Source organism: Papaver somniferum, unplaced genomic scaffold, assembly GCF_003573695.1.
Source record: "Papaver somniferum cultivar HN1 unplaced genomic scaffold, ASM357369v1 unplaced-scaffold_150, whole genome shotgun sequence".
Lineage (NCBI taxonomy): Eukaryota > Viridiplantae > Streptophyta > Magnoliopsida > Ranunculales > Papaveraceae > Papaver > Papaver somniferum.
The window spans coordinates 2187203-2213458 of record NW_020624377.1 but is presented as its reverse complement, the minus strand read 5'-3'; the positions used below and the strand labels follow the sequence as shown (position 1 = coordinate 2213458).

The 26256-nt window shown below is 38.7% G+C and overlaps 3 protein-coding genes across 3 annotated transcripts; 1 reads left to right on the top strand and 2 right to left on the bottom strand.

The window, feature by feature from the left end:
* Nucleotides 1-14235: 14235 nt before the first annotated feature.
* LOC113336088 (ras-related protein RABH1e) lies at nucleotides 14236-17973 on the bottom strand. Its single transcript, XM_026582076.1, has 7 exons — nucleotides 17385-17973; nucleotides 16341-16519; nucleotides 16167-16237; nucleotides 15831-15919; nucleotides 15343-15454; nucleotides 14995-15085; nucleotides 14236-14715 (listed from the first exon to the last, which is right to left on the bottom strand). Exons 2-7 carry the CDS (start codon nucleotides 16455-16457, stop codon nucleotides 14575-14577), a joined length of 621 nt encoding a protein of 206 aa, XP_026437861.1. The 5' UTR covers nucleotides 16458-16519; nucleotides 17385-17973; the 3' UTR covers nucleotides 14236-14574.
* Nucleotides 17974-18941: 968 nt separating this feature from the next.
* On the top strand, nucleotides 18942-22253 carry LOC113336090 (BTB/POZ domain-containing protein DOT3-like). The gene is made up of 6 exons (XM_026582078.1): nucleotides 18942-19078; nucleotides 19156-19225; nucleotides 19603-20498; nucleotides 20765-21017; nucleotides 21200-21328; nucleotides 21718-22253. Exons 1-6 carry the CDS (start codon nucleotides 18984-18986, stop codon nucleotides 22102-22104), a joined length of 1830 nt encoding a protein of 609 aa, XP_026437863.1. The 5' UTR covers nucleotides 18942-18983; the 3' UTR covers nucleotides 22105-22253.
* A 2-nt stretch (nucleotides 22254-22255) lies between these two features.
* On the bottom strand, nucleotides 22256-24283 carry LOC113336089 (39S ribosomal protein L23, mitochondrial-like). The gene is made up of 3 exons (XM_026582077.1): nucleotides 24138-24283; nucleotides 23043-23199; nucleotides 22256-22929 (listed from the first exon to the last, which is right to left on the bottom strand). Exons 2-3 carry the CDS (start codon nucleotides 23163-23165, stop codon nucleotides 22480-22482), a joined length of 573 nt encoding a protein of 190 aa, XP_026437862.1. The 5' UTR covers nucleotides 23166-23199; nucleotides 24138-24283; the 3' UTR covers nucleotides 22256-22479.
* Between the last annotated feature and the right edge of the window lie 1973 nt (nucleotides 24284-26256).

Here is a 26256-nt window from a genome sequence, read left to right as displayed (position 1 = left end):
TCAGGCTCCACGGTGTTGGTATGCTAAGCTAGCAGATGCTTTGCGTACATATGGGTTTTCTACCAGTGCTTCTGATCACTCGTTATTTCTTTATCGTCATGGGAATATTATCATGTATATTCTTGTATATGTGGACGATCTTGTTATTGCTGGTAACAACACAGCTGCTATTCGAAAATTTCAGGAATATCTAGGCAGATGTTTTCACATGAAGAATTTGGGAAAATTAAAATACTTTCTAGGCATTGAAGTAGCTAGAAGTTCCAAAGGAATTTTCCTTTGTCAGCGCAAATATGCTCTAGATATATTGACAGAAACAGGTCTTCTTGGCTCAAAACCAGTTAATACTCCCATGGAAGAAAATCATAGGCTGGCTCTTGCCTCAGACCAACCTATGACAGATCCTGCTCGTTACAGAAGGTTGGTAGGAAAACTGATTTATCTTAATCTTACACGGCCGATCTGTGTTATTCTGTTCATATTCTTTCCCAGTTTTTACAACATCCAACTCAATTACATTGGGATGTTGCACTTCGAGTTGTGCGTTATTTGAAATCTAGCCCGGGGCAAGGTATTTTACTTCGTGCTGATTCCAAGTTAGTTCTTGATGCTTATTGTGATGCAGATTGGGCTAGCTGTCCACTTAGCCGACGTTCACTCACGGCACATTTTATCTTTCTCGGGGGTTCTCCTATATCTTGGAAAACGAAGAAACAAACCACAGTTTCTCGTTCTTCAGCTGAAGCAGAATATCGTGCTTTGGCTTCCACAACTTGTGAAATCATTTGGTTAAAAGGGTTATTACGGAATTTTGGTATAGGACATACAAAACCAGTCTCTATTCATTGTGATAGTCAAGCAGCGTTACATATTGCTAATAATCCTGTCTTTCATGAACGAACAAAGCATATCGAGATTGACTGTCACTTTGTGCGTGACGAAATACTTCGAGGTACTATTCGTCCATCCTATATTCATACTACCTCTCAACTAGCTGATATTTTGACAAAAGCCTTGGGACGTCAGCAGTTTCAAACTCTTCTTCTCAAGATGGGCATTTCGACTCTTCAGGCTCCAACTTGAGGGGGGGTATTGGGTATATTCTTGTATATTTGCATATATTCACTTACTTGTCTTAAGAAGATATTCACCTCTTTTAGAATGTATTTAGAATATTGGTTGTAACCCTAACTCCTATATATAGGAGTCTTTGTTATCAATGAAAACACAATTGAATCATCTCTCGTTTTGTTCTTCAAGTTATCTCGTCTTGTCTTAGGTTATAGAAACCTTCATGGTATCGTGAATCCGGTAACAATGTCTAGTATTTTAACTTCAACTTCCTCTTCGCCAAACAAACAGTCTTCTATATATACTCTAGCTTCTAATGATGGACCAGGAACTATCATCACACATGTAGTTCTCAAAGGATCAAACTATGAAGAATGGGCTAAAGGGTTTCGTATTTCTTTGGGTGCGAAACGCAAGCTGGGTTTCATTAACGGTAACCTCTCGAAACCTTCTGATGATTCTTCTGACCTGGATGACTGGTGGACTATAAACTACATGATCGTTGCCTGGATTTTTAACACCATTGATCCAGTTCTTCGATCCTCAATTTCTTATCGTGACACCGCCTTTGATTTATGGGAAGATATCAGGCTTCGTTTTTCTCTTGGGAATGGAATAAAAATATTTCAACTTAAATCTGATGTCGCCAGTTGCAAACAAAAAGATGGAGAGTCTATTCAAGACTATTATGGGAGGTTGAAGAAACTCTGGGATGACATCAATGACTTTGATGCTTTACCTTCGTGTAAGTGCTCCGGTTGTACCTGTGATCTTAATCTCACTCTACGTACTCGACGTAACAATGATCAGGTACGCGAATTTTTAATGGGTCTTATACCCTATTATGCTAATGTTCGTTCAAGTATTTTGGGCACCGAACCACTTCCGTCTCTGCACACTGTGTATTCTCGTCTCATTCAAGAGGAAGAGGTTCGATCTTATACTCAGCCGAAGGAGGATATCGTTTCTCCAATGGCTTTTCTTGCTCACGGCAATAAGCCACAAGGATCGAAATCAGGAGATGTCAAAACTCCATTGAAGTGCACCTATTGTGGTCATAATGGACATCTTGAGGATCGATGTTGGGAGAAGCATGGGTATCCAGATGGTCGCCAGCCCAGACGTCCACCTGCTGCTTATCTCAAAACCGAGTCACCAGTTCAACGTACTCAACCAGCAGCTAAGGCAAACGCTGTCGTTGGTGAGATGCCAAATACAAATCATGTTCGTCTCTCTGGTAAGCGTGGTCAAATCTGGATTGTTGACACAGGAGCCTCCAATCATGTTTGTTGTGATGACACTGTGTTTGCATCCTGTGATAATATTAGTCCTCTTCAGGTTGGCCTGCCTAATGGTGTCAGCGTACAAGCAACCAAAATTGGCATTGTGCAGTTAAATGATTTTCTCATATTGCACAATGTGCTGTTTGTTCCTCAATTCACATGCAATCTTCTCTCAGTTTCTCAACTTTTATCTTCATCCCATGCTACTCATGCACAGAAGAATAATATAAGTGTTCAATTCACTAACTCTGAATGTGTTATACAGGACCATACTTTGAGGACGAGGATTGGTATGGGTAAGCTCATGGATGGGCTGTATTGCTTGATGGGGAAACCAGCTCGTGTCAACGTTGTGTTAGAGAAGACTGCAACAGAATTATGGCACAAACGGCTTGGTCATCCGTCTATCCAAGTCTTGAAGTTTCTACCTCAGATTGGTTGCGTTGATAGTCAGTTAGATTTTCATGCTTGCGATATCTGTCATAGAGCCAAGCAAACTCGTACTTCGTTTCCATTGAGTAATAGTAGGGCAGTTGATTTATTTGAGTTAATTCATTGCGACGTTTGGGGGCCTTATCATCCAAATCGTGCCTGTAACTCAAGATATTTTTTAACCATTGTTGATGATTTTTCTAGATGTGTTTGGGTGTATTTGATGAAAACCAAAGATGAGGTGCCTACCTTGTTAACAAACTTCTTCGCACTAGTTGAAAGACAGTTTACTAGAAAGGTTAAGACTTTACGTAGTGATAATGGAACTGAGTTCAAAGGTCTCGTTCCTTATTTTCGAAAAAATGGCATTATTCATCAAACCTCTGTCGTTAAGACACCACAGCAAAATGCTAGGGTGGAAAGAAGCATCGTCACATTCTCAATGTTGCTCGTGCGCTACGTTTTCAAGCATCCTTACCAATCGACTTTTGGGGAGAATGTGTTCTTACTGCTGCCTACTTAATTAATCGAACCCCTTCTCGTGTTCTTCACTTCAAGACGCCTTATGATCTTCTTTATGGTTAGGCTCCACCTATTCACTCTCTCAGGGTTTTTGGATGTCTCTGTTACGCAAAAAACCTCACTCCTGGTGATAAATTTGACAGTCGCAGTCGTCGTTGCATATTTCTCGGCTATCCATTTGGAAAGAAGGCCTGGCATCTATTTGATCTTGGCACAGGTCATTACTTTCAGTCTCGAGACGTACATTTTATTGAAGATACTTTCCCGTTGGCAGACAATGATGAGCTTCTGAAACTGCACTCACTGTATTCTGATGCGGTCAGTGATTCAGTTACTAGAACTTTGTCTGACGATCATTTTGCAGCTGACTCCAATAATGCACATGTATCTGGTGGTTCTTCTTCCGCTGCTATCTCTCGCCTGTTGACTCTGCACCACCACAGACTAGTTCTCATAGTCCGTCAGTCTACTTGGATGATGTACAACACACAGCTCATACTGCTGAGAATGATGCACATATTGATTCAGCACCTGCTTCTTCTTCTGCTGTGCCTGCGTCTGGTACAGAAGTTGTTACTTCTTCTCTCACGGAAAATACGGATAGTCGAGATCATCGTGATATAGTTGCAGACTAGGAACTTGGCCGGGGTAAACGTACAAAATTTGAGAACGTTAGGCACAAGGATTTTGTCCAATGGCAGGGTGTTTCAAAACAATCTAACACGACCTTGGTTTCCCCTGCAGCTTCACCTATACCAGTCAAGTCCTCAGGTACTCCCTATCCTATAACTCATTTTGTGAATTGTGATGCATTTTCTACTGCACATCGTTTTTTTGTTGCAGCCATTTCAAATGATGTTGAACCAAAATCATTTAAAGAGGCAATGGCTGATCCACGATGGCGTCAGGCAATGCAAGATGAAATTGTTGCACTTATTTCCAATGGTACATGGACAATTGAAGATTTGCCTGCCAACAAGTCTGCAATTGGTTGCATGTGGGTTTTTCGCATTAAGCGAAAATCTGATGGCTCTGTTGAGCGTTACAAAGCCAGATTAGTTGTTTTTGGAAATCATCAACAGGAAGGAATTAATTTCACTGAAACTTTTGCTCCAACAGTAAAGATGGTCATTGTACGAACTCTTCTTGCGGTTGCTGCAATAAAAAACTGGGAGTTAGTTCAGATGGATGTGCACAATGCTTTTCTTCATGGGGATTTAAATGAAGAAGTCTATATGCGACTTCCTCCTGGTTTTAGTAAGGGTTTATCTGGCAAGGTTTGTAGACTTCGTAAGTCATTGTATGGTCTACGTCAGGCTCCACGGTGTTGGTATGCTAAGCTAGCAGATGCTTTGCGTACATATGGGTTTTCTACCAGTGCTTCTGATCACTCGTTATTTCTTTATCGTCATGGGAATATTATCATGTATATTCTTGTATATGTGGACGATCTTGTTATTGCTGGTAACAACACAGCTGTTATTCGAAAATTTCAGGAATATCTAGGCAGATGTTTTCACATGAAGAATTTGGGAAAATTAAAATACTTTCTAGGCATTGAGGTAGCTAGAAGTTCCAAAGGAATTTTCCTTTGTCAGCGCAAATATGCTCTAGATATATTGACAGAAACAGGTCTTCTTGGTTCAAAACCAGCTAATACTCCCATGGAAGAAAATCATAGGCTGGCTCTTGCCTCAGACCAACCTATGACTGATCCTGCTCGTGACAGAAGGTTGGTAGGGAAATTGATTTATCTTAATCTTACACGGCCGGATCTGTGTTATTCTGTTCATATTCTTTCCCAGTTTTTACAACATCCAACTCAATCACATTGGGATGCTGCACTTCGAGTTGTGCGTTATTTGAAATCTAGCCCGGGGCAAGGTATTTTACTTCGTGCTGATTCCAAGTTAGTTCTTGATGCTTATTGTGATGCAGATTGGGCTAGCTGTCCACTTAGTCGACGTTCACTCACGGCACACTTTATCTTTCTCGGGGGTTCTCCTATATCTTGGAAAACGAAGAAACAAACCACAATTTCTCGTTCTTCAGCCGAAGCAGAATATCGTGCTTTGGCTTCCACAACTTGTGAAATCATTTGGTTAAAAGGGTTATTACGGAATTTTGGTTTAGGACATACAAAACCAGTCTCTATTCATTGTGATAGTCAAGCAGCGTTACATATTGCTAATAATCCTGTCTTTCATGAACGAACAAAGCATATCGAGATTGACTGTCACTTTGTGCGTGACGAAATACTTCGAGGTACTATTCGTCCATCCTATATTCATACTACCTCTCAACTAGCTGATATTCTGACTAAAGCCTTGGGACGTCAGCAGTTTCAAACTCTTCTTCTCAAGATGGGCATTTCGACTCTTCATGCTCCAACTTGAGGGGGGGTATTAGGTACATTCTTGTATATTTGCATATATTCACTTACTTGTCTTAAGAAGATATTCACCTCTTTTAGAATATCTTTAGAATATTGGTTGTAACCCTAACTCCTTTATATAGGAGTCTTTGTTATCAATGAAAACACAATTGAATCATCTCTCTCGTTTTGTTCTTCAAGTTATCTCGTCTTGTCTTAGGTTATAGAAACCTTCATGGTATCAGAGTCCGGTAACAATGTCTAGTATTTTAACTTCAACTTCCTCTTCACCAAACAAACAGTCCTCTATATATACTCTCGCTTCTAATGATGGACCAGGAACTATCATCATACATGTAGTTCTCAAAGGATCAAACTATGAAGAATGGGCTAAAGGGTTTCGTATTTCTTTGGGTGCGAAACGCAAGCTGGGTTTCATTAACGGTAAACTCTCGAAACCTTCTGATGATTCTTCTGACCTGGATGACTGGTAGACTATAAACTACATGATCGTTGCCTGGATTTTTAACACCATTGATCCAGTTCTTCGCTCCTCAATTTCTTATCGTGACACCGCTTTTGATTTATGGGAAGATATCAGGCTTCGTTTTTCTCTTGGGAATGGAATAAAAAATTTTCAACTTAAATCTGATGTCGCCGGTTGCAAACAAAAAGATGGAGAGTCTATCCAAGACTATTATGGGAGGTTGAAGAAACTCTGGGATGACATCAATGACTTTGATGCCTTACCTTCATGTAAGTTCTCCGGTTGTACCTGTGATCTTAATCTCACTCTACGTACTCGACGTAACAATGATCAGGTACGCGAATTTTTAATGGGTCTTATACCCTATTATGCTAATGTTCGTTCTAGTATTTTGGGCACCGAACCACTTCCGTCTCTGCACACTGTGTATTCTCGTCTCATTCAAGAGGAAGAGGTTCGATCTTATACTCAGCCGAAGGAGGCTATCGTTTCTCCAATGGCTTTTCTTGCTCACGACAATAAGCCACAAGGATCGAAATCAGGATCTGTCAAAACTCCGTTGAAGTGCACCTATTGTGGTCATAATGGACATATTGAGGATCGATGTTGGGAGAAGCATGGGTATCCAGATGGTCGCCAGCCCAGACGTCCACCTGCTGCTTATCTCAAAACCGAGTCACCAGTTCAACGTACTCAACCAGCAGCTAAGGCAAACGCTGTCGTTGGTGAGATGCCAAATACAAATCATGTTCGTCTCTCTGGTAAGCGTGGTCAAATCTGGATTGTTGACACAGGAGCCTCCAATCATGTTTGTTGTGATGACACTGTGTTTGCATCCTGTGATAATATTAGTCCTCTTCAGGTTGGCCTGCCTAATGGTGTCAGCGTACAAGCAACCAAAATTGGCATTGTGCAGTTAAATGATTTTCTCATATTGCACAATGTGCTGTTTGTTCCTCAATTCACATGCAATCTTCTCTCAGTTTCTCAACTTTTATCTTCATCCCATGCTACTCATGCACAGAAGAATAATATAAGTGTTCAATTCACTAACTCTGAATGTGTTATACAGGACCATACTTTGAGGACGAGGATTGGTATGGGTAAGCTCATGGATGGGCTGTATTGCTTGATGGGGAAACCAGCTCGTGTCAACGTTGTGTTAGAGAAGACTGCAACAGAATTATGGCACAAACGGCTTGGTCATCCGTCTATCCAAGTCTTGAAGTTTCTACCTCAGATTGGTTGCGTTGATAGTCAGTTAGATTTTCATGCTTGCGATATCTGTCATAGAGCCAAGCAAACTCGTACTTCGTTTCCATTGAGTAATAGTAGGGCAGTTGATTTATTTGAGTTAATTCATTGCGACGTTTGGGGGCCTTATCATCCAAATCGTGCCTGTAACTCAAGATATTTTTTAACCATTGTTGATGATTTTTCTAGATGTGTTTGGGTGTATTTGATGAAAACCAAAGATGAGGTGCCTACCTTGTTAACAAACTTCTTCGCACTAGTTGAAAGACAGTTTACTAGAAAGGTTAAGACTTTACGTAGTGATAATGGAACTGAGTTCAAAGGTCTCGTTCCTTATTTTCGAAAAAATGGCATTATTCATCAAACCTCTGTCGTTAAGACACCACAGCAAAATGCTAGGGTGGAAAGAAAGCATCGTCACATTCTCAATGTTGCTCGTGCGCTACGTTTTCAAGCATCCTTACCAATCGACTTTTGGGGAGAATGTGTTCTTACTGCTGCCTACTTAATTAATCGAACCCCTTCTCGTGTTCTTCACTTCAAGACGCCTTATGATCTTCTTTATGGTTAGGCTCCACCTATTCACTCTCTCAGGGTTTTTGGATGTCTCTGTTACGCAAAAAACCTCACTCCTGGTGATAAATTTGACAGTCGCAGTCGTCGTTGCATATTTCTCGGCTATCCATTTGGAAAGAAGGCCTGGCATCTATTTGATCTTGACACAGGTCATTACTTTCAGTCTCGAGACGTACATTTTATTGAAGATACTTTCCCGTTGGCAGACAATGATGAGCTTCTGAAACTGCACTCACTGTATTCTGATGCGGTCAGTGATTCAGTTACTAGAACTTTGTCTGACGATCATTTTGCAGCTGACTCCAATAATGCACATGTATCTGGTGGTTCTTCTTCCGCTGCTACTCTCTCGCCTGTTGACTCTGCACCACCACAGACTAGTTCTCATAGTCCGTCAGTCTACTTGGATGATGTACAACACACAGCTCATACTGCTGAGAATGATGCACATATTGATTCAGCACCTGCTTCTTCTTCTGCTGTGCCTGCGTCTGGTACAGAAGTTGTTACTTCTTCTCTCACGGAAAATACGGATAGTCGAGATCATCGTGATATAGTTTCAGACGAGGAACCTGGCCGGGGTAAACGTACAAAATTTGAGAACGTTAGGCACAAGGATTTTGTCCAATGGCAGGGTGTTTCAAAACAATCTAACACGACCTTGGTTTCCCCTGCAGCTTCACCTATACCAGTCAAGTCCTCAGGTACTCCCTATCCTATAACTCATTTTGTGAATTGTGATGCATTTTCTACTTCACATCGTTTTTTTGTTGCAGCCATTTCAAATGATGTTGAACCAAAATCATTTAAAGAGGCAATGGCTGATCCACGATGGCGTCAGGCAATGCAGGATGAAATTGTTGCACTTATTTACAATGGTACATGGACAATTGAAGATTTGCCTGCCAACAAGTCTGCAATTGGTTGCATGTGGGTTTTTCGCATTAAGCGAAAATCTGATGGCTCTGTTGAGCGTTACAAAGCCAGATTAGTTGTTTTTGGAAATCATCAACAGGAAGGAATTAATTTCACTGAAACTTTTGCTCCAACAGTAAAGATGGTCATTGTACGAACTCTTCTTGCGGTTGCTGCAATAAAAAACTGGGAGTTAGTTCAGATGGATGTGCACAATGCTTTTCTTCATGGGGATTTAAATGAAGAAGTCTATATGCGACTTCCTCCTGGTTTTAGTAATGGTTTATCTGGCAAGGTTTGTAGACTTCGTAAGTCATTGTATGGTCTACGTCAGGCTCCACGGTGTTGGTATGCTAAGCTAGCAGCTGCTTTGCGTACATATGGGTTTTCTACCAGTGCTTCTGATCACTCGTTATTTCTTTATCGTCATGGGAATATTATCATGTATATTCTTGTATATGTGGACGATCTTGTTATTGCTGGTAACAACACAGCTGCTATTCGAAAATTTCAGGAATATCTAGGCAGATGTTTTCACATGAAGAATTTGGGAAAATTAAAATACTTTCTAGGCATTGAGGTAGCTAGAAGTTCCAAAGGAATTTTCCTTTGTCAGCGCAAATATGCTCTAGATATATTGACAGAAACAGGTCTTCTTGGTTCAAAACCAGCTAATACTCCCATGGAAGAAAATCATAGGCTGGCTCTTGCCTCAGACCAACCTATGACTGATCCTGCTCGTGACAGAAGGTTGGTAGGGAAATTGATTTATCTTAATCTTACACGGCCGGATCTGTGTTATTCTGTTCATATTCTTTCCCAGTTTTTACAACATCCAACTCAACCACATTGGGATGCTGCACTTCGAGTTGTGCGTTATTTGAAATCTAGCCCGGGGCAAGGTATTTTACTTCGTGCTGATTCCAAGTTAGTTCTTGATGCTTATTGTGATGCAGATTGGGCTAGCTGTCCACTTAGTCGACGTTCACTCACGGCACACTTTATCTTTCTCGGGGGTTCTCCTATATCTTGGAAAACGAAGAAACAAACCACAATTTCTCGTTCTTCAGCCGAAGCAGAATATCGTGCTTTGGCTTCCACAACTTGTGAAATCATTTGGTTAAAAGGGTTATTACGGAATTTCTCGTCCTCCTTACTTCTAGACGTCTTCTTTCCTCCTCGTATCTTCGCGCATTGGTCCACACTTGTCCGTTCAACCTGGTTTCCCTTTGTATTCTTTCATCAATTTCTCTCTCTTTGCGATATCTCTGTAGCTTTCTCCATATTTTATTTCCCATTCGTACTCCTGTATCTTTCTTCTTAGGTTATGATTTTCTATCCAGAGTCGTCCATTCTTGACCGCGAGATCTACTCGTTCTGCAATTAGCGCCCAGCGAGCCTTTCTTTGTATTCTTGTATGTTGAAGCTCGTGCTTCCTCTGTCATCTGATACTGGGATTTGCCCGGATCTTTCTTTGTTACTTCTTCTGACCCATTGCTGGTTTCTTCCGGTAAAGGTTCTTTCGACTACTTCTTCTCTCCTTCTCCATTTAACATTTTTTCTTTGCGACGCTGTTTGATAACCATTTTCTGGTGCAAATCTCACCATTTTCTGTTTAATGATGTATCTTTTACGAAGTTTCTTCAGTAGGAGGTTGAAACAGTGATGAACTAAGATGATATTCTTCTTAACAACTTTGCAGGTGAGGATGAATCCTCCATGTTTCTAACGCCAAAATGTAGTTGCGGGTAATCCCACAACTACACAGTTGTAATGATAATAACACAAAGTCTAAGTCATTAGAATCAACTCGAACATTAATGATATTATGCACCACTTTGACACTAGTATGATCTTCACAAACACATTATATTGATTATATGATGTTCTTACAAGATATTCAAGGTGAGCTATCATACAACAATGGAGAGATACAAGATGAAAGTAGAATACAAAGGTGTTCGTCTCTCGGTGGTTTACCTACTTACTCACTGCATCCCCCCTCTTTCTTTACCATTTGAATTCTTATACAGATAAATATGTTGGTAGATGACAACCATGTTCACGTGCAAGATCTCTGATTGAGGGATTTCTTCTCATTTTGTCTTATTCGTCAGGCTTTTGAGAACTGTCCCTGTCAAGTCGCCCTGATGCTTTCTTCTTCGCGTCCTTCTTATCTTGGGGTAGTTGTCGCCTTAGTTCTGCCGTGTTTCTATTTTTCGGGCTCTTTTCTATCGCTCGCGTGATCATCCTTCGCCATACTTGTTAGTAATTATTGCTTCTTCGTGTTTAAGGTGATTTATGACGAAGCAATGTTGTAATTAAGTCTTGTGCGATACTTCGCCCCTACATTAGTAAATCTAAATAGAAAATATCAGCCCGAAAACACACACAAGGGAAGGTAATCAAAAAGATAAACAGAATGGGACGGCTTTGAAACACAATGTAGGACGAGATATTTGCATCAGCAACCACTACAAAACGATTAATCAATCAGGTCCATCTACAAGAGAAAAAAAGAAGAATATGTTGTTCATATAATCATCAACCATCCATTTCTCAATAAGCTTTCATGCATACCAAACTCAATATCACGAATTAAGACTGCCCGCACAGTATAATTATTCTTTTGATCGATTCATCTCCAATTATGGATGTATACTTCATTAGCATGCACAGCCACCTCCCTGTTGTTCCTGGGATGCATTTGAGGTAGGTTTCAGGCTAACTGTGAAAGGACAAATAGTCCCACATCCCTAGTTTCCGCATAATGAACTTAAAATATAATATGGAAGGGCCGCTCCACTTATTGCCAATTGGTTTTGAGTTGGATGCCCCCAAACTTTAACATGGTATCAGAGCTAGGTCCCATATGCGGGGTGTAGGCCGAATTAGTAGCACTCGTGACCCGAATGGGCACATGTACACCCGTGACCGAATGACTGGTCAATCGTATGACCTGTACGTGGGGTGGACCGTGACCGATGTCACCTGCACACCCAAGACCCACACGTGCGGAGGGTGTGAAAGGACAAATAGTCCCACATCCCTACTTTCCGCATAATGAACTTAAAATATAACATGGAAGGGCCCCACATCCCTAGTTTCGGTCGCTCCACTCATTGCTAATTGGTTTTGAGTTGGATGCCCCCATACTTTAACATTAACGTCTACCATATCTCTTCTTGTTTCGTGGAGGGAAAAGTTTCCATCCCTGGCAGAAATGGATGCAAAAGTTGTGAAAGACAGTCACTAGCTACGGGACATCCTTGAGATCCATAGGTTTGCAACTATTCCTTATCCCAAACTGTATATGCAAAAACGAGCAAGTAACCACATTTGTAAATTTCAGTGTGGACACATATCCAGGGCCCAAAATCCCCAATTCATTTGCTCCTCTATGTATCAGATATGTGCTCCTCTATCCCCAATATATACGCCGGACTGACCAATAAATTGAACCATTTACATAAATACATGAACAGAAGGATCCACCAAATAACACCTAACTCCATCGTCCCAACTGGCACGAGGAATTACATCGTACAAACGACTTTATGTTTTTTTCTTGTTGGATCAAAACATAATGCAATGCAGTCAACTTGATCACGTCTAGTTTCACCTCGATACCCTTGTGAAGCCGTAGTAGTTTTAATCCAAGGCGATGTTTCTCCGGTACTAGGATTATATAGGACGAATGCTTCTTTATTCCAGGCAGTAATACATACCAAACCATTGACAATTTGTCTAGGTAACCCATAAGGAGCACCATGATGCAATACTAGCCTTTTACTACCTTGTGTGACCTTATATCAAAGGAAGGAGTAGTGGGGAATTCGATAATACCTCCATGCAGACCTCCTACAATTTCATTTCCACCAACACTAGTATTATGATCAGACTTCATAGATACTAATTTCCGAGTTCGAAATCCTGCACGATGCAAATATAATATCAAGCATGTCTATTGAAATCCTTCTAGGAATCTCTGCTGCTCATTTTCATTAAATTCCTGTGACAACTTGTACAAACAAACAACATGGTTATTGAAAAGCTCTACAGTCTTTTTATTCTTGTAAAACTTGTCCTGGATCGATTTCCCCCAATTCTCCTCGATCTTTGTAGAATCAGAAACTACTTTTTTGTTCGGAAATCTTTGTAGAAAGAAAGCAGAACAACGTCTAAACTAAGGATTATTGGCCTACTTGGTGAACCCTCGAGCGAATATGACATTACAGATACACTCTCTCCATCTCCATAATCATAGGTTTCATATATACCAACTAAACCATCAGTCTTTCTAACTGATAACCTGTATTCACCGGATATAAGATCAATTCCAGGTCTTAACTTTTGACCGCGTGTCGTAGGATAATCGAAACTTTGCCAGATAATTTGATCATCTGAACCATATAAAACAAAGTTTCCATTATCATGCATCTTTGCGTAGGACACTGGTTCGGGTACATCGGGCAGCAAAAGTTTCTCTTCATTATCTGGCATAATCCGCAGCATCAACTTCCCGTCGTTGGTGAATAGAATTGGAGATGGTTTGTGCAATGGAAGATCATTAGGGTTAGCAGTCCAAACAAGAGTTTTTTCTGACGATTTAACAAACACGTAAACTTTTCCTGTAAATAGTCAGGACTTCAACAACCATCGCATCAGATGTATAGTTTTCACCAGATGTTTTCTTTAATGCAGTTGAAAAGCGACTTTATGTTTCCTTCTTGTTGGATCAAAACCTAATGCAATGCAGTCAACTTGATCATCACCTCTAGTTTCTCCTCGATGCCCTTGTGAAGCCATCGTAGTTTTAATCCAAGGTGATGTTTCTGCAGTACTAGGAGTATGGTACCTGTTTCCAGAAAAGAGGTACCATCAATTTTTCATTTTAGCTTAAAATAGGTCAAATAGAAAAAGTGATAGTAACTCTTTTTTAGAAAACGGAGAGAGAAAATAACAAATGCTTCTTAGTTTCTTCTCTGAAATTGCTCTGATTGCCATTCCTGCTCTCTCACTCTTTCTCATGAGGCGCCTGGTAAAAAAAGTCTGTTCGCTTTCAGGTTGATTTCCCTTTACTTGCTGCTAGCTAGGTTTTGGAGTTACCACTTGCATTAAAAATTTACACTTCGCAATAAAACACAATATGTTGTATAACTAGGGCAGTAATAGTACTGTCATATATATATATATATATATATATATATATATATAGGACATAGCATTCTTCAAGGAAACGCAGTCTTCCATCAGAACCATATATACAAGCGCGCAAGTATGGATTTAAAACATGAACATCACCACATCAACTTGCATGATGAGATAGAAATGAAACAAATTGCTTCTTTAGTGAATCTAAATAGAAAATATTAGCACGAAAACAAGAAGAAGAGAAGGTAATCAAAAACATAAACAGAATGGGACGGCTTTGCAACACAATGTAGGACGAGAAATTTGCATCAGCAACCACTACAAAACGTTTAATCAATCAGGTCCAGCTACAAGAAAAAAAAATATGCTGTTCATATGATTATCGACCAACCATTTCTCAATAAGCTTTCATGCTTATCAAACTCAATATTACTTGCTGAATTGAGTCTGCTCGCACAGTATAATTATTCTGATCGCTTCATCTCCTATTATGGATGTATACTTCATTAACATGCACAGCCACCCCCCTGTTGTTCCTGGGATACATTTGAGGTAGGTTTCAGGTTAACGTCTACCATATCTTCTTGTTTCGTGGAGGAAAAGGTTTCCATCCCTGGCAAGGCAGAAGCAATTTTGCGGAATAGAGGCTGCAAAAGTGTATTTGTACTTCATGAGAAATGGATTCAAAATTTGTGAAAGACAATCACTAGCAACAGGACATCCTTTGCTAAGCTAATAAACATTCATGAGATCCATATGTCCCCATTCCACACTTTATATGTAAAAAACGAGCAAATAACCACTTCTGTAAATTTCAGGGGTTGACTCATTGCCAGGGCCCAAAATACCCAATTCATTTGCTCCTTCATGTATCATTTATAGACATGTGACTACCTTGTCACGAAATTTATGAATAGGAGTTTTACCTTGATATTAAATCCTGCTTTAGCGCTTGTTTCTATAAACATAACACCATCTTCGCGTGACTTAGCATCTCCCTCCTCTATTGAAACTTGCCTATAAATTCAACCACAAAAACAATAGACTCTTGAGTACAACTGTTTATCCAGAAATGGGAAAACTCATGTAAACTGAAGGCCTCAATGGACATCAAGTCGTAATCTTTCAACAAAATAATAGACATGCTGGTCTCAAGATTCCCAAAACCATATACAAATGGAGAAGTATTTGAAATCAATTTTGGAACTGATTCTATAGAGTGATCCAATACCTAAGATACTTGGTCCAACATTAGCTGTTTGTTAGTAACCCACCTTTTATCAACAAGATCAGTTTTATTGCCTACAAGGACGATAATGACATCACTTCCTCGTTCTGTCCGCACCTCCTCAACCCACTTGGCAGTGTTCAGAAATGACTGTCGGTCTGCATCACATCAGATTAAATAATTTTCAGCATCACATGAACCTACAAGGAAATTTGAGACATGAAATTTGATGGCATTTGGCATCTCAAGGGTAAACATCCGGCATATTTCTTATTCTCGATTCTTTCTAATCCTTATGGAGGGCAGAGGTCTTTGTAGAATCCAGGTATGCACACAAGTTTCTGGGAGCACATAGTATCTATTTCCTTTTGGATGTTTTTGAAGTCTCTAAGTTGCACATAGTAAGCTCAGAAACTAACATAGTATTAGATTTCATTCTTGTATTTGATGTTTTTTCAATTTTTAATAGGTTCAGATATATATATATGTGTATAGATAGACATTGACAAGAAAATAAGTTACAATGGTACTCACTCGATACGTCATAAACAATTACCGCAACAGAAGAGTCCCTAATATAACTCGGAATGAGACTCCTAAATCTCTCCTGTCCAGCAGTGTCCCTGCATACAAATTTGCAAAAGTTTAAAACATATACTTCTTAAATGTCAACCGATAAGGGCAACCAAAACCATCAACATAAGAACATCAAAATTTTAATTGCATAAAAATCCCCTAATTCCATCTATCAAACATTGTAATTGAATTTATGCAGCTACAAAAACAATGTCCCCCATCAGCAACACCAAGACTGTGTATAATAAAACATAAAACGATTAATTGACTAACCAGAAAAAGAAAGACTCCTACCAAAGCTGCAAACGAATTGTCCGATCCTCAAGATACATCGTCTTCGAAAGAAAATCAATCCCAATTGTCGCCTACAATCCAACCCTCAACAAAATTAGATGAATATTTTCTACCAACACCAATTACATTGAGAAAAACATTATGCAAATTCGAAGAATATCCGTGCACACGCACCTGATACGTAGTATCGAACTTGTCATACATGAAACGAGTAATGATACTCGTTTTCCCAACAGATTGATCGCCCAAGAAAACAAGCTTATACTTAGCTAAAGGAGATACAACTGCCATCAAATTCTCTTTATTATTACTCTCTTTCTAATGGCGGGAGAGAAATTTACAGATCTGAAACCCTATAAGAGAAAACGAAGAAGAAGAGAAATTTTCAGAAATGGCGTTTTTCTGTTTTTTATGTAAAGAGAGGAGAAGAGACAGAGTAACCGCTAAGCACGATGAAGGCGGCAAAGTCAATATTTTTTAGACGACTTTGTCCTTGCGGATTAAAATATTGACAATTGGTCTTTTGTTTTATCCAACGGTTTGACCATGTATTTGTTCACCTACTTATTAACGTAGGTGATTGTTACAACCATCAGATAGCCGTTTATGTTGGTGAAACTATTTGAACCGCTGGATTTGGGTGATTTTTTGTTACTTAGTGCTCATAAGTGGCCAACTGGGTGTTGAGAAATTTTAATGACTCCATTGATCGACTTACAAAAACGCCTGAGAACATGCCGTTTGCTGGCTGATAGTGACACTGAGTGTTTTCAACTGTTCATTTCCAGACAAGCCCACAACACGGAGTGTTTTCAACTTTAAAGTGATTAAGGTGTCCACAAACCACATGGGCATGCACCTTAGTTCATTTATCAACTAGCAGTCTAGTGACTAGTGCCACAAGGCACACAGGCTATAGTACTCTGTCTGAAACTTTCGGGACGCCTCTTAATTACTGGGCGAATCATGCCAAAAGAGGCTTGGGCTGCAGAAAGAATAGAATCGCAAATTGTCGGTGAGAAACAAACCTAAGCGTTCTGTTTTATCATCTGCTTACCGAGAAGTTTTGCTAGTTGTTTCTGTACCCAGGAAATCTCAGGACATTGTTTGACAATCAAAGGAGGGACCATTGCTCAATACTGTAATTTGCTATTAACCAACAAAGGTTCAGAGAAACATGTTAACTTTCTAAGAGGCTGAGTTTTGATTCTTTATCACCTGGATGAAAAATTATTCCTAGCAGCGAGACTGCACCAAATCCCAGGTCAAAGCAACGGAAACCTGAGTGAAGAAAGATACATTAGTGAATAAACAACCTATGAGCTGCAAAACCATCAATTATGCAATGAAGTGACGAAAATATCGGATAAACCACAAATTGCAGCCACTGGTGGATTACACAACTACGTACACGATTATTGTCAGATATCACTTTATTGTTTGATCAATTATACATTTTATTCATTGTTACCCACAGACATTACTCTTTGTCCCCCTGCAGACGTTCTCACAATACATCTCTATCCTTCAGCACGACTATATATCTGAGATAACGAACACAGTTACGAAGAATATCAAACCATCCCCAGTTTATATACCTATCCAGCACTCCAACAACCCTATTTAATGGTGTTTCCAGTCACAACCACACACGAACCTTTCAAAATATTTATTCTGACAAGGTCCACCCTTGATTCTCATATCTAGTACAAACACTTAAGTTTCAAATACCGTAAATTGTCTCATTTCTAAAAATGTATAGTTGAAGAAAGTAGGTACTAAGTATTTCTTGAATATATTGCAGTAAGACTGTTTCTAACTAGCAGTAAGTCTCATCAGTCATGTGTTAGATGAAAATCTACAGACTCAATATCAAATAGTCAGTTTGAACCTTGCCTGCCACCTGTTAATTACTCGGAAAATCATGTGAATCTAAGATTTGGGTTGCAGAAATAAGTATAGAATCTCACATTATCGGTGAGAAACAAGCATAGGAGTACTATTTTTCCGTCTACACAGGGAGATGTCTAGCTAGTTGTTCCTGTACCCTGGAAACTCAGGATATTGTTTGACAATAAAGGCAATACCATTGCTCAATAGTAATCTGCTAATGACCAACAAAGGTTCAGACAAACATTAGCGAGTGCTAACTGTTGAGAGGTTGAGTTCGATTGTTTTTTTATCACCTGGATGAAAAATCATTACTGTGGAGGGACTGCACCTAATCCCAGGTCAAAGCGATGAGTACCTGAGTAAAGAAAGATACATCAGTAAATGACCGACACCAAAAGCAAAATCATCAATTATGTTATGCAATGAAGTCATGAAAAAATCATAAACCACAAAATGCAGCTACTGGTTAAGATCAGATATCTCTTTATCGTTAGCGATTTATGCATATTCATTCATTGTTACCCAAAGACATTACTCTTTGACCCCTGCAGGCATTCTCATGATACATCTCTCTCCTTCAGCATTACCATATATCTGAGATAACAAACACACTTACGAGGAATATTAACTGACCGTCCCCACTTATATACCTATCCATCAATCCAACAACCCTAATCAATGGTGTTATTACCACAACCACACACTAACCTTTCACAACATTTATTCTAACTAGGTCCACACATGTTTCTCTCTGCACTTTCTACTAAAAAAATTCAAGTTTCAAACACTACAAATTGTCTCATTTCTTAAAATGGGAATTTTAAGAAACTAAGTTATCATACGAAGTATCAAGATAAACATAATATCATCATGAACAACTTCATATTTGACAGTAATCCAGAAAGCCTCAGCAGTGGTGATGATATGACGCCTGATCATGTACCCTGTAATAGTTCAATCGTTTTCGACAGATTTACAACGACCACTGAGGAGAGTTTCATAAACAAGGATCACTGTTGGTAAGTACAGAAAAATTTAAGCACAGTTTGGGTTAGTTTATAGTAGTTACTATTAACCTTTTTATTTGCTTATGCAGGTTTGCTGATTCTCATCTCCCTACAGATCTAATCCTTCAAGTGGAAGGCATCAGCTTTTATGTGCACAAGGTATTGTATACTAGGAGAGAGATGGCGTCTATCAACCACTAATGACTAAACCCAATAGTTCCAGAAGTAGATTTAATTATGAACCATTTAACTGCAATATCAGCATATTTAACCCTGACTATCGCAAAGATCGAAAGTACGTACCTGCTGGATGCTTAGCTGAACCTAGCCGGTTAATCAATGTTCTACATCCACTTATTAAAGTTTACTTTGAATCATCATAAACGATATTTAGACACAAAATTGATAGTTTAACCATGGTGTTTAACCAGAATATGAAACCATACAAAAGAGTTCAGCAAAAACATTTACATCAAGCTGTCATTGAACTCATAGCTGTTATGCATTCAGTCAATCGATATTTGTTTATTATGCAGTATATACTGATATCACGATGTGAGTACTTCAGTCGGATCAACATTCAGACTCCAGACTCGGATCTCAGCTATGATCTAAAGCTTGATAACTTCCCTGGTGGATCAGACACGTTCGAGAGTGTTCTAAAGTTTTGTTATGGTCTACCTATAGAACTAACCCCGGCAAATGTAGCTCCATTGAAATGTGCATCGGAATACCTACAAATGACCGAAAAGTATGACGAAGGAAACTTAATTTCAAAAACAGAAGCTTTTCTCACATTTGTAGTTCTATCTTCCTGGAAAGATACAATAACAGTTCTGAAATCCTGTGAATTTCTTTCCCCATGGGTAGAAAATCTACAGATTGTCAGAAGATGTTGTGATTCCACAGCATGGATGGTCTCAAATTCGTCAAAAAGTGTACACGATGAAGGATGGTGGTTCAACGATGTTTTGACTCTTCGTATTGAACATTTTGTTCGAATTATAACAGGAATCAGAGCAAAAGGAGTGGGAGCTGAAATTCTAGGTGGTTGCATTGTGAAGTATGCTGAAAAATGGTTACCCATCCAGGTAGATGTGAAGAATTTTGAAGGAGGCTTCTTAGGGTATCATGGAACAAACGAGTTGCGGCTGAGTATCTCGAGTGGGAAAAAAGAAGGGATTAGTGGCGGAGAAAATAAAGAGAAAAAATTGTTGATAGAGAGCATAGTCAGTATTCTGCCTCCTCAAAGAGAAGCTGTTTCCTGTAAGTTCTTGTTATGGTTGTTGAAGATGGCTGTGGTGTATTCGGCTTCACCAGCATTAATTTCGGAACTCGAAAAGAGAGTGGGGATGGTTCTGAAAGATGCAGATGTGAATGATCTTCTGATACCTAGTTACAAGAATGCAATTGATCAAGGGAAATTAAAAGAGTGAGTATCCCAACCCTAGTATTCTCTTTCTTTCTACTGTCTATGAGTTTCACTAATCTCTAAAGCTCCTTAGTAGATTGAGTCTTTATTTTTCTCTCTTCTTAGACAGCTAATGTGGTCCATATCACATTACTTACTACGACTACTGCTTAAAAATTAAGGATTTATAGGAATCTAGTTCACTCAAACCCCTCTGTCTAATAGATGTGTTTTGGTTAAAATGCTGTAAATGGTTCTTCCAAATTTGAAAAAAGTTTTTCTTTCAGAGACAACACCATACACGATGTAGACATGGTACACCGAATTGTTGAGTATTTCATAATGCATGAACAACAGCAGCAACAAGAAACATCATACGAGAAACTAAACATAGTGAAGTTGTTAGATGGTTATCTAGCAGAGATTGCAAGGGATCCGCATCTTACCATTGCGAAGTTTCAAATTCTTGCAGAGGTCTTGACTGAAAAAGCTCGAAACTGCCATGACGGTCTTTACAGAGCAATAGACACCTATCTGAAGGTAAATATAATCTCGATGTAGTATCTAACTTCTGCTTCTCCGTGCAACGAAAAGAGGGATGTCTGCAATTTACAAATAATGATCATGAATTAGTAAAGTGGAGTTTAATTTGGTAGCTCTGTCTATATTAAACTATTTTATTGAGGACGACAATGTCCTAACATTTGATAATTATTTCTCAGAGTCATCCAGACCTGATGGAACATGACAAAAGAAGATTGTGCAAAGTAATGAACAATGAGAAGCTGTCACTCGACGCATGCCTTCACGCTGCACAGAATGAGCGATTGCCGCTTCGAACTGTAATGCAGGTAATATCAACAACTGTTGTTTTTACTTTTTTTCCCAATAGAGGTCAACTGTTGAACCCTGAACCCCAGTTACCTAATAGCCAGAATACAAAACCATATTCCATAGACCAGTCGACCAGCCACATCATCTAGCAAGTTCCAAGGCTCTAGGTTAATCTAGTCAAATTTGACTCAAATTGTAGATTGTTAACTAACTATACTTTGCTTTTAGATTTTTCTTTCTCAGACACATGACAGACCATCACCATGATACAGATCATTTTTCATGAAACAATTACAGGATCTACCACATTGAGCTAGTTTATTACAACGGTATCGAACTTCTTGACTAACCATGGATACATAGGAAAAGATTAGGCTACTTACTACCATACATTTTTATTAATCAGGTGTTGCTATCAGAACAAGTTAAGATGAGGGCGGCAATCAATACTAAGGAGATGATCCTACCCACAGGAAGTGCAATTGAGCATGGCAACAACTTATTATATACCAATAAAGAGATTAAAGATATCAAAGCAGAACTAGACATGGTCAAGACGAAAATGAGTGAGTTACAAAATGATTACTATGACTTGCAGCAGGAATTCGAGAAGCTAAGTAACAAGCAAAAACATGCATCTGGTTGGAATTCAGGATGGAAGAAAATAAAAAACTCGTTCTTTCAATCAAGGATGGATAGTCATGTTACCCTGAGCAGCGACGAAACTTCACAGCAGACACAAGGCGGTAAGAGTACTGGCACTGGAAGTCGAAGAAGGTTTTCCATTTCTTAAGAGCTCAATTAAACACGGCAGTCTCTGTAAAATACAAGATAAAAGTGAAATACAAGATTATCCCATGAAACTGAGGTATAATTCCCATGCCGGTATTCGTTTCTCTAATGAACTTTCATCAAGTTCTTGTAGCTTGCAAGATTCAAATGGCAACAGTAAGATAAAATGTAATTCATTAATATCTGGTAGCTTCTTTCTGAGTTTTCTGAATAAGACTAAGAACCAGGATCAGAGACAAAAACAGTGTCGACAAACTTGAAAAGTTGCATTCGCAAATCCTTACAAACAGCACAGAATAAACTCTGACAAGTCTTCTTTCCTTGGAAACCTAAACTGTAACTGAATAAGAGTTATCTGATCGAGTTGCACGAAGAGCTACTTCGAAGGAGAAGCACTTCGCATGTTGCTCCATGGGAACTTGCTTGTGGCTTCTTGTTCGCCCCGACTTCCCTGGCCACCTCTATAGTTGGATCGCCTCTCTTTGAAGTTGGGATTGGTGTCTCTAGCATAGCCTTGCTTCCCTGGCCTAATATATCTCTTAGTTCCCTGTCCATCAAGCCAATGTGACTTCACCTCTCCTCCCTCCTCTACAATGCTTGATTTTGGTTGCTTATCCGTAGCTTTCTTATCTTCTTGGATCATACGGATTGGGAACAAGTCTTGAGATAAAGACAATGGGTGTTTCAGAGTCACATATGCCTTCTTGTAATCAGGTTTTGCAATCAAAATCCCTCCTCTCTTCTTCTTCTTTCCTTCCATGTTCAAGGTTCGAACTTCTTCGACTTCAAAGCCATAAAGAGACTCAAGAACCCTTCTGATTTCAATCTGCTCAGTATAGAAAAGATAAACCCTCAAAATATATAACCTACTCTTATAAGATCGCAATATCAGAGTTCGGAAGAGAGAGAGAGAGAGAGACAGTCAGTGCAGTGCAGTACCTTTGAAGCTGAAGGAATGGTCTTGAGTGCAATCTCTTTGATGTGATCAAAAGAGGAAGGCATAAGAAGCTTAATGGGGAGATTAGTAAAATTAATAACCCTTTTTCCCAACCTGCTCCCCATCTTCTATTTATACGTTTGCTTGCCGGTGCGGTCTCTGTAGGAGGAGAATGTTTAGATCAAATTTTTAAAATAAGTGGTAGTAAAGGTAGAGTAAAGTTTTCGTAAACATCACAATTCAACAATCTCTGTGACATCAAACACAACGTAAAGTAACAAAATGTATATCAAAGCTAGTAAATAATAAGAAAAGTTATAACACAGGTCTACGTCAAACCAGATATAGACATGTTTGAGCTATCTGTTATCAGTAGAGCTAGTCATTACCTCAAGTGATTTTTGGATTACGAAAGACACATGGAATCACATTATTGTCCGTTAAGCAATCTAAAAAATGAAAGGTGGTAATCTCTTTTATTTAGTAATCCACATTCATTGATAACTAACAGATCAGCTATTTAAGTGATAAGCAATACAGCTACTGAACTATCAAATCCTGTAAAGCAAAATTTCAATTCACTAAAACTTTAACCGCGTTACCCTCATCTCCCATGCTAACAATACAGATAAAGACCGACTATAATCAACCATGTTATTAAAGACTACTATAATCAACCATATTATCAAAGAACTGCCTTCAAGTTACTGAAAGTACCACACTATAAATCACTTCACAATAATTATTTCTTTGAGAAATATTAACAAACACATAACAAGGATGGAACAAAATGGTTATCAAACAATCAAAATGAGATGCTTAACGCCTCAGACAAGTCTACCCAAACGAAAAACCCACCTAAAACCCTGATTACATTTGAAACTACAGTTTCATAATATGGGATACCATAAAAATCCGCATAATCAGAGAAAAAAATCCCTAAAAACCTTGATTTCTCTGGTTTCTTAAGCATTTTACTTTTTTTCCAAAACCAGAACTAACCCTAGATTCTTAATCCTATTAGGACTAGGACGGGATCACAGAGAAATCAAGCGAGATAGAGAGGAAGAGAGAGTTGTTAATGGAGTTTTGGGTACCTCTTCAGTTGCAGGCAGCGGGGACTGTCTATGAATCGCTGTGAAATTTGGGGAATAGAAATTTCGATTCTGAGAAGAGAAAAAGCTTTAGAATTGCGGTGAGATTGACTAAAACACCCTTCAAATAAAGATATACCGGACGGCGGCTTGTTAACTTCTTTTTTAGCTCAAGGAGTCGAGGTCCATGCACCAATTTTTTTTTATTTAAATAAGATATTTCATTAAAAAGGCTAGGAAGTAATTTTTACCGTAGGAGTAGAGATATCGAATCTAGAATCATGAGAACTTCCAATATTGTTATAATAGGAGTAGAGCTCTCTAATCTGGAATCATGAGAACTTCCAATATTAGATTTATCTACTAAAAGTCGATTCATAATACAAACAGGTGGTAAGTTTTTCCATTCTAAAATCGAGTTTACAGGCCTAACAAACTAGGCTAATATATCCGCAACTTTATTTCCTAATCTAGGAACAAAATGAAATCCCAAAAAATTAGAGCATAAATTAGTTGTTCTGGTTGCCTCATTGAGACAAGCTTTAGCACGCCAAAAAATGTTTGAGTTCTTCCCATGAAAGAAGTTGAAAATACTTTCACAGTCACCTTCAATACTGAAATTCTGAAAATATTTCTCTTTTCCGCAAATTGTCACCTGGAGTCCTATAGCCTCTGCTTCTTGTGGGTCTGCGCCTGCTGATTGTCCTGCTCGTACTCCTTCACAAATTCCTGCATCATTCCTCATAATTAAAGCATAACTGGATGGTAATAATTTAAATATCCATGTTGCATCAACATTGATCTTTAGAGAATCTGTACTTGGTGCTTTCCAGATGGGAAATGTTTTCTTTAGTTGTACCTGTTTAGTTTTTGTGGTTTTTACCCTTTCTTGTAGACCAAAAAGAGATATGTCTCTGGATTTCTAGAGCTATGCTAGTAGCAGTTTTAGCTTTATCTTCAAAAACCCTATCGCATCTCTCTTTCCAGATAAACCACATCTTAGTAAAAAGTAATTCAATAGAAATTTCTTAACTGGGGTTATTAATCCAATCTTTAAAGAGATCTAAAATCTTACTAGAAGTATCCAAAGATAAGGGAACGGGATTAGGAGCTGAGTTCCATACCTCTTTAGCATAAGGACAGTGGAAAAGAAGATGTTCAGTTGTTTCTACTTCTATTTTACACATGGTACAATAAGGGACTACATTTTTAACCTTTCAAAAAAGTTTAGAATTTGTAGGCAGTGCATTTTGTAAGCATTTCCATAAAAATAACTTTATTCTTTCCGAGATATTTAATTTACACAATGATTTCCAGAAAAACTCCGGCATGAATAAAATAACTATGTCTACTTCGGTTTCATTTAATTTATCATATATGGATTTCACTATATATTCTCATGATCTAGTTAGTATCCATCTAAGTTGATCTTTTCTAATATTTTGACATGTATCCTTGAAGAGATATATTCGACTAATTTTTTGTACAATATCAGCTGGAAAAATAGAGTTGATAAGTGAGAGATTCCACGAACAAGTTTCTGGATTAATCAAGTCTGAGACCCAAACTAAATGACTATTGTTTGAGTTACGAAGATTAAAGATAGTATTATCTAGCCCAGGTATCCATTTATTATTCCAAATGTTAATGTTGTGACCATTTCATACTTCCCATATACTATATTTTTGAATAAGTTCTAGCCCTTGACTAATACAATTCCAAGTCCAAAAGACTCTTGTTGAGGTTTTAATTCTAAATGGAGATTTGTTTCTAAAATACTTTGAACCCATTGTTTTTGCCCATAGGACATCAGGTTCTTTTAACTAACCTCCACGCAACTTTTGCTATCATTGCTAGATTAAACTTACCAGCATCTTTGAATCCTAATCCTCCTTTTAAAATTGGTTTACATAGGTTTGGCCAGGATTTAATTAGGATAAAAGCCTTTTCCTCCAGCATATTTCCCCCACCAGAAATCTCTTTGAATTGCATTGATCTTGTTAGTTATTTGTTTTGGCACAATGAAGCATCTCATTTGATAAGATGGGATACTTGACAAAACAGCTCTGTTTAAAACAGATCGACTTGGTTCAGCAAGGACTAAACCTTTCCATTCCATTCT